The sequence below is a fragment of the Crinia signifera genome, chromosome 12, assembly GCF_055691185.1.
Source record: "Crinia signifera chromosome 12, ASM5569118v1, whole genome shotgun sequence".
Classification (NCBI taxonomy): Eukaryota; Metazoa; Chordata; class Amphibia; order Anura; family Myobatrachidae; genus Crinia; species Crinia signifera.
In genome coordinates this window covers 20,732,538-20,744,096 of record NC_139228.1, presented here as the reverse complement: position 1 = coordinate 20,744,096, position 11,559 = coordinate 20,732,538, and the positions used below count along the sequence as shown (strand labels likewise).

At 45.1% G+C, this 11,559-nt stretch overlaps 1 protein-coding gene across 9 annotated transcripts in view; it reads right to left on the bottom strand.

The window, feature by feature from the left end:
- Window positions 1-328: 328 nt before the first annotated feature.
- KTN1 (kinectin 1) overlaps window positions 329-11,559 on the bottom strand; it is a 113,777-nt gene continuing 102,546 nt past the window's right edge. For 5 of the 9 annotated variants that reach the window (XM_083166263.1, XM_083166264.1, XM_083166267.1 and 2 more), the window contains 5 exons: window positions 9,347-9,430; window positions 5,734-5,817; window positions 4,038-4,130; window positions 3,603-3,726; window positions 329-792 (listed from right to left, as the gene is read on the bottom strand). In XM_083166263.1, coding sequence (XP_083022389.1) covers window positions 788-792; window positions 3,603-3,726; window positions 4,038-4,130; window positions 5,734-5,817; window positions 9,347-9,430 — 390 coding nt within the window. In that variant the 3' untranslated portion in view covers window positions 329-787. Of the gene's footprint in view, window positions 793-3,602; window positions 3,727-4,037; window positions 4,131-5,733; window positions 5,818-7,856; window positions 7,941-9,346; window positions 9,431-11,559 lie in introns of all 9 variants that reach the window. The other 4 variants (XM_083166260.1, XM_083166261.1, XM_083166265.1 and 1 more) reach the window with 1 other exon arrangement.

Genomic DNA, 11,559 nt, shown 5'->3' with positions numbered 1-11,559 from the left:
ATATTTTACAAATACAGCCAAGTCAATTAGATGAAGTTTAGTTAAATATTGCACCCCCCTTAAAAAAAGAACAGCCGCTGGGTGCGGCGCTGGCCTTTTTAAGGGATATTTTGAGGATCTTTTACAGCAACGTTGGCACGCAAGGGTTAAAAATGTGCATACTGTAGGCCACAACTACCCCTTTATTTGAGGATTCTTGTACTACACCTCTAATTCACTGGCCAAGTGTAACGGGGAACATCGTCCCACAGCAACATCTGCCTACCAGAAACTTTCCCTTGCCAGCTTTGATCGATCACTTAACACCACTACAAACACACAAACTGGATTAGCAACAAAAAAAACAGGAGTGTTTTATTTGAGGTTGAAGTCAAGAAGCATCTACTCCCAAAGTGGATATAAGTAAAACAGTGTACAATGTCTGTAATAAAAGGATATATTTGTTACATCATCTTTATCATAGTTGATTCTTCTGAATAAATCTGTATTGAACAAAATAGGATAAAAGGTACACGTCTTTGCTGCATCTTCAGGAATGTAGAGATCTAAATATCCAGATTTTTTTTTTATTCCGCTCTTTTACTATAAAACTAAACTGTCTGCTGAGTTTCTTTTGTTTGTTGTTCGCTTCTGAATCAGTAGTTTAACAAGCATTAGAAAAGATGAAGCTCTGTTCAGTGTTTCGGACAAAGTAGAAAGGGTGAAGACATAAATAAGGCTTTCATTTTGGCAACATATAATTACAATGCCTTGCACTACTTCCTGAACGGAGTAATCCCTTCTGACTTCATCCTGCGGAGAGATGGGAGATTGGATTATTTATTACAAAGGAGAAAAATCTATTTGTAACACCAACAATATGTCAAACCCCAGAGCAACCAATCAGCGAGCTGGGGTTTTTCACAGTTTTTTTTGAGCCGACAGGCGGTATTTCATGCCCAAAAAAACACAAAGCGGGAGTATATTGATGTGCTGTCAGAAAATAAGGTGTGTTGTTCACTCCTTCTTCCTTGGTCTTGTGTATTTTCCAAGGCTAGACACTCATATGGAAAAACAAGCAGATATACATAATGGGTAAATCAGGTAATCCAGTATGGAAAAATATCCACGTGTTATTCCCAATAACTGACCTGTACAACAGGCCCTATATGCCCGTAAAGGTATCTTTAAGGCACCCCAAGTGTTCCACTTTCCATGGAGTAAATGCTCAGCTTCTGGCAATACCCTATATGCACACAAAGGTTTCTTTTTGTTCCCAGGTTGCCCAGATCTCAGGAATAAGGTGTAGCCTCAGACTTGTAGATTGATGACGGTACAAAAATTTATTTTCACAGTCCATACAACGATAAAAAATCCAGACAGGTAACAAAAATTACAAAACAGATAGAAATGTACAAAGTGATCCAAGTACCACTTCACCTCCTATCTCTGCCAACTCAACCCTCACTCGGGTCCAGAGGAGAGTTGGTGCCCAAAGAGTCACAAAAAAGGGCCAGAGGGGATGGATCTGCGATACTGGAATAGCAACTCCACAGCACCAGGTTTTATCCGTTTTGTAATTTTTGTTCCCTTTTATCGTTGTATGGACTGAAAATAAATTTTTGTACCGCCATCAATCTACAAGTCTGAGGCAACACCTTATTCCTGAGATCTGGGAAACCTGGGAACAAAAAGAAACCTTTGTGTGCATATAGGGCATTGCCAGAAGCTGAGCATTTACTCCATGGAAAGTAGAACACTTGGGGTGCCTTAAAGATACCTTTACGGGCATATAGGGCCTGTTGTACAGGTCAGTTATTGGGAATAACACGTGTATATTTTTCCATACTGGATTACCTGATTTACCCATTATGTATATCTGCTTGTTTTTCCATATGAGTGTCTAGCCTTGGAAAATACACACGACCAAGGAAGAAGGAGTGAACAATACACCTTATTTTCTGACAGCGCATCAATATACTCCCGCTTTGTGTTTTTCTGTATCTGGATTTTGGGGCTGGTATCCCAAGGGGGTATAAGTTGCGGCAGTCAGGTTTGGCGCAGTGATACCGACACAAAAAAATTGTGTATACTGGTGTTTCATGCCCTTCCATCCACTAGGGCGTGGTGGGAGAATAAAATAGTGTGCCGAGCGTAGTGAGGCACCGTGCCCGAAGCATGGCGAACAGGCGGAGGGGACGCAGTGCACTTAAAACTGTGTCCATGTCGACTGTCGAGTAAAAAAAACAGTAGTAAACACCATATCAAACTTTTGACCTAACCCATGTCGACCATGTCAATCTAGACACCTGTCGACCTAATGACTGTTGACCAGCAGGAGGTCGACCCAATGATCCCATTATTACTGGGGGTGGTAAGTTTGGGTGTGATTTTAATTACAGATTCTGTTTTATAGGGCAGTGTCGAACCCTCTCCGTAAAAAGCCTATGGGGGCTGTAGCTAAACCCCCCCCCCCAATCTACCAAACACTGAATTTATGCTGATCTAATATCGCCCTCTGTCTGTAGCTTGGCTCCCCTGCGCTAAGCCCTATAAAACCCTACATAACAATTTGCTCCCTGATCAGTTTCAGGTGTTCAGAGGATTAACTGATCACACTTCCAGTGACATCACTAAGTGCGTACACACTAGACAATATCTTAACATGATCTGCACAATACAATATTTCGCAATGATATTTTCATGTATATTGTACAGTGTTTACGCACTTTATCGTTAGCAATGCGTGCTCCCATGGGTCGTTATCTGAGGATATCGTCAGTGATATGTGGCGGATAACGAGATCGTTTGTAGAATCACTCAGTGTGTACGCACAATATCGTTTGTCCAGGAGTTCAAGGGAAATCATAAGTGACACTATCGTTTGCAGCGTCATCTAGTGTATCTGTGCAAAAGACTACTGGTGGCCATACACAGGTCTGAATTGTTCCTCAGAAAAGTCCAACCCGATTTCCAATTACCTTCCGAGTCAGCTGCCCGGGAGGGCTACATGCGAATTGGCACTGGATTTGTGCCTTTTTTTTACATACGATAATAACATGCGATTTATCGCAGGACTCCCAGGGAGCTGGTGGGGGACAGGGGATTATAGGGCATTACAGGGTGTCTCATCCTGTCTCGCCGCTGTCCCGGGTCAGTGCTGCCTCAGCCTGTCAGATCTCCCTGACGTCACTGGGCTCTGGGAGGGCCAGTCACCTTCCACCGCTCTCCCGATGGGTGTGACCAGCCCCACTGAGCCTGGACAACTGTGTGTGAGGGCGACCAATCCGTGTGCCCCTGTCCCACCCCTGCACAGGTGAAGGCAAGTATCCTGGCTCTGGCAGTCAGGCACTGGCAGGGGCAGACCGGGCACATGACAGGTGGAAGATCGGATGCCGCTGATGGTTCAATCGATTTATCTTATGTGCTGCACACACAAGATCTGCAGGCTCCGATCCGATCTCATTTGGCCAGTTTTCATCCAATACATTACGCGATCCATCTGCATCGGATGACAACAGGCCAAATTGGACCAGTGTATGGGCACCTTTAGTTTTTTTGATCTGTGCATTTTGAATACAATGGTCTCGGATGATCCAATCTCTGAAAATGCTTTCTCGTACCTATTATCTGAACGTTTTCTCGTCCCTTTGTGAGCTGCTGGTTCACCGCTTGGAGACACTGCTGTAACTGCGTCACACTCTGGCTTAAACTTGGTAACATCTTCTCGTTCCTTTCCTGCTCCACCTGGAACAAAGACAGAGGTGTACAGGTGGGCATACACTACACAATTATCTGCCAGATCATCTGCCAGATCTGGTTGGTTGGAATGAAAATCTGGTAATGGATGAGAGCAGATGACCTTGACCATTTGCTCCCAAAACAACATGAAACGGACAAAACCGGTTGTTCATACAAATTGGTTTATTCCGTGATTCTGCTGCATCCCAGATTTAACATGTAAATGTCCAAACGTGGCTTTAGCGAGACGTTTGAATCTAGGTCAATACGTATGTTATGCTTGCAGACTGGTTCTGGTATTACCGCCACTGACTCACCCCATCTGGAGAGTTGCCGCTGTTCTCTATGACATTACTATCACCCGAGCCTTTCAGGATTTCTAGCTGAATAAAGTCCAGAGATTTCTGAGCCTAGAGAGATGCAAGACACAGAAGAGCAGGATTGAAACACTGTTTTGTGGAACCATCCCATAGGATTCAGCTGTACAAATTCTGAACGGTCATTGCAAGCACGAGCACAGGGGGTTCTATGGCTCGTGGGTCTAGCGAATGACTGTCCATGCTTAGCCTCTAACGCAACTACATGGTAACAATACTGGGGGAATTCAATTACAGGTGGATGCCTTCACCAGGCTGAATCAGTACGGCAACCTGATCCTGTTCAGAACTGCAGTTATGTACAAATTTGGGCGCCCGTGGTTCTAGATGCAGTACTGTTGCCGGGACTTTAATGCCGCATGTACGGTAATTTGCACACTTCACCTGCAATTGAATTCCTCTAAACCTTTATTTTTTTTTCCCCCTGTGCATTTCTTCAATGCCGGTATCTGTTTTACAGCTGCAGGGATTCCATTATCCTGTATAATAAAAGGCTAACGCTGCTCCTCACCTCAAGTGTTCTGTGCACCGGCGGCCACTAGATGGCACCCAACGGCGCAATTCAAGTGTTGCTCTCATCAGGCATGTACAGCCACTGTTCTGTTATTTTTACAGGGTTTTTTTTTTTTTTATGTCAAAAAGCAGTTTTGATCAGCGAGTAATTCAGTGAAATTAATCTCCTAGACTTTCTTGGAGCAAGTCAGAAGTGTGCCTTGCTCCCGCAGGGCACAAAATAAGTCTGTCTGGGGAAGTAGAAGGGGAGAACTGGCCACACTGTCGCTGAAAATTATTAAAGTGCCCATGCGCCCTGCAGTCGCCCTTCTATTCCCCACTGTTACTCCAGTGACACCTGGTGGATGAAGGAGAAATTGCATCCATTTTTCTCTGATGCAGTTCCAGGGTTTTTTTTACTTTTTTTAAGTCAAAACTGCATTAGCTAAAAATGACTAAAAACCATCTGAAAGTGGACGCAATTGAATAGTAAAGTCCTGGGTTTTTTTTCCAGCTAGCTGAAAAAAAATGGAAATCATTGAATACCAGCAGTTTACTAAGACTCCATCAGTTACAAGGCAACAAAATATTTGCTTCAGCAAAATACTAAATCACATTGTGTTCTCTGCAACATGTAGGCCAAGCTACAAGTGTGTTCTACAGAAACACAACAAAAGCGACAAATATAAAAATTGTCCCACTTCCCAATTCTGGGACACATATAGAAACTAAACAAAAAAAGAAACAAAAAAGAAACAAAAACAAAACAAAAACAAACAAAAAAAGCCCTGGCTTATGGATAGGAATGGAGATGGTACACTTATAAAGTGTATGCTTGGGATAGGCATATTGATATCCTTATGGATCAAATATGATTTGAGGTAACATTTAAAAAAGGGGCAGACTAGATGGGCCAAGTGGTTCTGATCTGCCGTCAAATTCTATGGGAGTAACATTACACAAGACAGGCCAGGAACACCGCTCATGGCGGTGGTGCACATACAGTTCTGCAGCTAAGCAGCAGGTATACCGTGTGCTACACCAGGCGAGGTGGCGGCACACAACATTCAGGTTCTCGCTGGCAATCGCACTCCATGTATTACACATGCGGGTCTTCAGACTACATAAAGACGACATTTCATACCTCATGCAAGTCACTTGCCGTTTTCTGCCTCTGCTTCTGTTCCCCCTCCAGCTTCTGCAAGGTCTCATTCAGTTGAGTCTTCAGCTGTTGGCATTTAAGAATAAAATGATTACAATTCTATTCAGCAGAATGTATTTAGCATATTAGAAGGACTACAAGAACCACGTAGATTACTGAGGAACAAATTCCTCCCCATACACATACAGTTCTGATTAATAGAGTAGGGCGCAGAGGAGAAGACATACTGCAGAGCAGACACATCCATGGATACAGCACGCAGGACTTTGAGTCATTACTAGAGACCTCTTCAATAGAGTCCAACTGCAGATCCATCACAGGGAAAGTGGCCTCACGCAAGGCTACACCTGGGCAGGTACATCCACTGTGTGTGATTGGCTGACTGGGAGCTGGGAATTGAAACCAGCAAATCACAGTGCACAGAGGGACCAAGCAAACCAAAACTATCACCATCAGGCACATATAATTCTATACACTACCTTGTCAGGAGTTTAAGGGAAATTACTGATGACATCGCATCATTTGCAGGCCTTTCCTCCTTTGTTTTAAGCCCCGTATAAACTAGCCGTCTGGCGTCACTGCCGATCCAGTTGACTATAGCGGCAGTGCCGCCGGTCAAACAAGATGTGTACACACTACACAATAAACTTTATTTATACAGTGCTGTAGGAGAAATTGTCACTTTATGGGAATATACATATGACATTTAAACATGCTCGTTAAAAGCATAGACAAATCCATGTTCTTTAACAGAGCATTCATTCTTAAAACTACCCTGTAGCCTAACGTACTATGGGGGAGATGTATCAAATCTTGGAGATAAAGTACCAATCAGCTCCTTAAATTGTCAAACACAGCCTGTAAAATAGCACTTGGATCCGCTGGTACTTTCTCTTTCTACTTATTAGCCTCCATGTTTTTATACATCTCCCCCTATGACAATAAACTGCACTGCCATAAAACGTCAATATTCCAGTGGCAGTTCAACTAAATATTCGTCAGGCAACGTCAGCACAAACTTTCACATACAAAACTCCAGACTACGTAACAGCAGTGAGGTTGTCCCCGGCTACACGCAGAAGACTGATGCCTCCAGTGTGTGCAGCAATAACACACTGGTATCCTATGAGGGGGGGTGGTGCTTTGCTTTACAGAAATGTTCACACGAACCAGGGGTGTGGCCAAACCCGCTCAGACACGACCACACCCTCAATGCAGCAGCCACACCCCCTCACCCAATTCCTGTTACTTTCCGAAAGGGTGCCCAGGTCTGTTTGGCCTCTAGAATGCCTGCATAGTTTTATGGATTGGGAAACTTGGAACACACACACACTTCCTAAAAACAGCATTTATTCATACAACGGATCGACCATCATCAGCTGCCACTGCTGATACGGGCTGCTTATAGGTCGTCTATAAAAACTGGTTGTAATGTCTGTTAATAAAGTTTGATTAACTGGACTCTAGTGGTACCAATGACTGCTGCTAAATATGGCAGAGTGCACTGAGCAACTTCTGAATGTTTCTTACAAAAAGGAAAAAGCTGTATTGGTTTTCAGACAAAGGTAATCTACAAATTAGCTTTCTCTAAAGGTGCGTAAACTCTGCCCGATTCGTTGCTAACAATAGGCACGCTAACAACATTGTAAGCGATATATCGTGCATATCGTCCAGTGTGTACGCACTATATAGTTAACGATGGACATGCAATCAAATTTTGCCAGGTGATGTCATAACAGGATTTAATTTCTTTCTTCCATTATATCAGAAACCGCTCATGGCCCAGAAACATGTAAAACAAACCTCGGCGAATGTATCCGAATTTGTCACTGACGCATAATAATGGCATTAGTGTGGTCACACAATTACAAGCTCACCCCCAGCATAGAGCAGGATTAATGCATGCAGCGAGTTAACCACCTTACATTGAGGTGAAGTGAGATAAGAAAGTCTGGCATTGTACAATTGCTGTACACATAAGGATGAAGAAGCAGAGACTGAAGGCCTGACAGATGGACACAGCTCCGTATGACACCGGACAGGTAAGAGTAGCGGACAGGTAGCAGCGAGTGCCCCAGGTACACAGAGGAGACCCAGCTTCTTACCAAGGACAGCTCCTCGTTCTGCCTCATTGCCTCTGAATATGAACCGTCAAGCTTTCGTTGCAATTCAGTCAAGAGATCTTTCAGCTGAAAGGAAGTTCAGAGTCTTTACAGAAGCGTTCGAGAGGGGTGCTGATACTTTCCCCCCGGGCCCGGATCTGCTAGAGAGGCCCGGGGCCCGCTGCCCCCTTCCAGGGAGCCAGGCTTTTGTGAGAGATGAGAGACCGCAGCACAGCGTCTCTCCCCAGCTCAGCAAAGGCTGCTCAGTGCCATGTGCTGAGCTGAGGACAGATACAACTGCAGCTAGGGGATGTGGCCACACCCCTCCAGAGGCCCCACCCAGTAGCCACGCTCCTCAATTTACCGGGCCCGGACGACCTGTTGGTGGCCCTGACCCCAGGTATAGAAGGGTTGGCAGGTGCAGCCTCAGCCTTCAAGAGACATTACCCTGCTACACCAGGAATCTGTACCGGTAGCACATGAGACAGGTCATCTGGGGATCACAATGTCACCCAGTAGCAGTACTGCAAGGCGAAAACACTATTCCTGCATGGAACACGTGCTCGCCACTCATATCATGGCAAATAATGCGTTCTCTAAAGAAAAGGCAGCCATGATGTTGGCATGAAACACAAAACACCTGTAAAACATGCTATTAATGCAACAATGATGACAACAAAGTTTCTGGGGAAGACATTTAAATACTGTTCCGTGTCCTGTTTACTGAAGCTGACAAGACAAGCGGGGGGAATGCCCATGGCAACCAGATTCTAGTTCTATCTTTATTGCCTCAGGGCACACTAAGGCTGGGTACACACCCAAACAGATCTGCATCCACAATGTGCCCTCGATCACCACCGGCTTCTGCGGCAGGTGTGTGGGCGGTCAGCAGATCATACCTGTAGCATGATGGGTCGATATATCTGTATACATAAACCGCTTATCGGCTGTCTCTGTACAAGGTCATTAACAGACATACAGACAGAGCCATCCTCATCTAGCCCTTTAATAGGATTAGGTGAGCCAGAGCTGTCGGACTTAATCCTCTGCTAATCCCCTACTGTATTGTTCTATGTATTGTATTGCAGCTGAGAACAATAGATGATAATAAGCCTTGGTGAGCCATGGCTCCCCAGAGAAGACTAGTTGAAGAAGGCTCCATCTGTATCGCTGGCACACACTGGCGGATGGACCAGCGATATATTGGCCAGTGTGTACAGAGTGCAGATTTTGGTGATGTTTGAGCACTGATGGTTAAATCAAAATAACTGAGGTACTAATTTAGTCACCTGTGCTCAAGTACGGCTATCGTTAAAACCTGGACTGTTAAGTGTGTCTTGAGGACTGAGGTTGGGAACTTGATTGGTTGCTAGGGGCAACCCTGCCTTTTCCTAGTAGAAGCTTCATGAAATCAACCCCTTAATGAGAAATGCTGCAGGTACGCTTACAGTAGAGGTCACTGTACTGACGCAAAGAGTCGGCAATCTACTCACCTCTCGTACTTCCGACACATAAGTGGCTCTTTCCAGTTCTGCCTTTTCTAACTCGGCTTCTAAATGTTCCTTCTCTTTTAGGAGCTGATTAGAATAAAAATAAAACCATGATTAATACAAAAAAGCTCCTACAAAGTATACATCATATAGGGGTAATGCACTCCCTACTGTAAGTCTGTAGTAAGGGAATACATATGGAAGACCAGTGTCCAGAATAACGATGCTAGCACCCCATAGAGGGAATTCGGGAAGTAGAATGACCTCATTCCTTTTACTACGCAGGTGTTTTTATCCAACGCTGTGCTGACGTCAGATCTCAAATGTACATATACATTTGCATCACTCTGTACAGACCATGGTGTTATATTCTACTGTATTATTTGCAAAGTGCAACAAAATCCATGAACATTGCAGATGCAGAATAATAAGGTAGCGGAGGACACGTTTGTTGAATGCAAACCACCAAAACTAATTTTAACACTCATAGAAGCATAGAATGTGACAGCAGATAAGAACCACTTGGCCCATCTAGTCTGCCCCTTTTTTATCCTTCAGGTAATCTCAACCCTTTTTAATCCTTATTTTTTTGTAAGGATATCAATATGCTTATCCCAAGCATGTTTACATTGTACTACTGTATTTGCCTCTACCACCTCTGATGGGAGGCTATTCCACTTATCTACTACTCTTTCTGTGAAGTAATTCTTCCTCGCATTTCCCCTGAATCTTCCTCCCTCTAGTTTCAGTGCATGTCCTCGTGTTCTGTTGCTCCTCTTCCTGTGAAGAATGTCTCCCACCTGTACCTTCCTCCCTCTAGTGTCAGTGCATGTCCTCGTGTTCTGTTGCTCCTCTTCCTGTGAAGAATGTCTCCCACCTGTACCTTCCTTCCTCTAGTGTCAGTGCATGTCCTCGTGTTCTGTTGCTCCTCCTGTGAAGAATGTCTCCCACCTGTACCTTCCCCCCTCTAGTGTCAGTGCATGTCCTCGTGTTCTGTTGCTCCTCTTCCTGTGAAGAATGTCTCCCACCTGTACCTTCCTCCCTCTAGTGTCAGTGCATGTCCTCGTGTTCTGTTGCTCCTCCTGTGAAGAATGTCTCCCACCTGTACCTTCCTCCCTCTAGTTTCAGTGCATGTCCTCGTGTTCTGCTGCTCCTCTTCCTGTGAAGAATGTCTCCCACCTGTACCTTCCTCCCTCTAGTGTCAGTGCATGTCCTCGTGTTCTGCTGCTCCTCTTCCTGTGAAGAATGTCTCCCACCTGTACCTTCCTTCCTCTAGTGTCAGTGCATGTCCTCGTGTTCTGTTGCTCCTCTTCCAGTGAAGAATGTCTCCCACCTGTACCTTGTTAAAGTCTTGATATATTTGAAAGTTTCTATCATGTCCCCCCTTTCCCTTCTCTGCTCCAAAGTATACATATTAAGATCTTTTAGTCTTTCCTGGTACGTTTTGTGATGTAGGCCATGCACCATTTTAGTTGCCCTTCTTTGTACAGTCTCTAATGCAGGCATGTCCAAAGTCAGGCCCGGGGGCCAATTGCGGCCCGTTCCGTCATTTCAAGTAGCCCGCAGCCTCCAGCCAGAAGCAAGAGGAGCATCAGATGCAGGATGCACAGCCTTTACCTTGCTGTCTGCAGCAGTGAGGAGGTGCCGGCCGCCACAGTGAGATGTGTTTGGCGGCTTTCGGGTGAGTGTGCGTCCAACCCCTGGACATTCAGAGAAGGGGGGGCAAGCTACGGGACAGAGTGAATGGGTGCAGAGTGGGGAACATACAGTGAATGGGGCATACAGTGAAGTAGGGGCAGGCCGAGGGATATACAGAGAAGGTCAGGCAGGGGAATATAATGTGAAGGGGGCAGAGTGCAGGACATACAGTGAATGGGGGCAGGCAGGGGAATATACAGTGAAGGGGCAGAATGGGGGACATACAGTGAATGAGGGCACACTGGGGGACAAAGTGAATTGGGGCACAGTGGGAGAACATTCTGATGTGATTAATGATTCAAAGAATGTCAGGCTGAATGGTCGGCCCCCACACATTTTCACCTCACCAAATCTGGCCCTCGTCGCAAAAAGTTTGGACACCCCTGCTCTAATGTATTTATATCCTTCTGGAGATATGGCCTCCAGAACTGGACACAGTTCCTCTAATCTACCTAGATCATCAATCATTTGTTTTACCCCTCCTGGTGTGTCTACCCTGTTGCATACCTTTGTGTCAT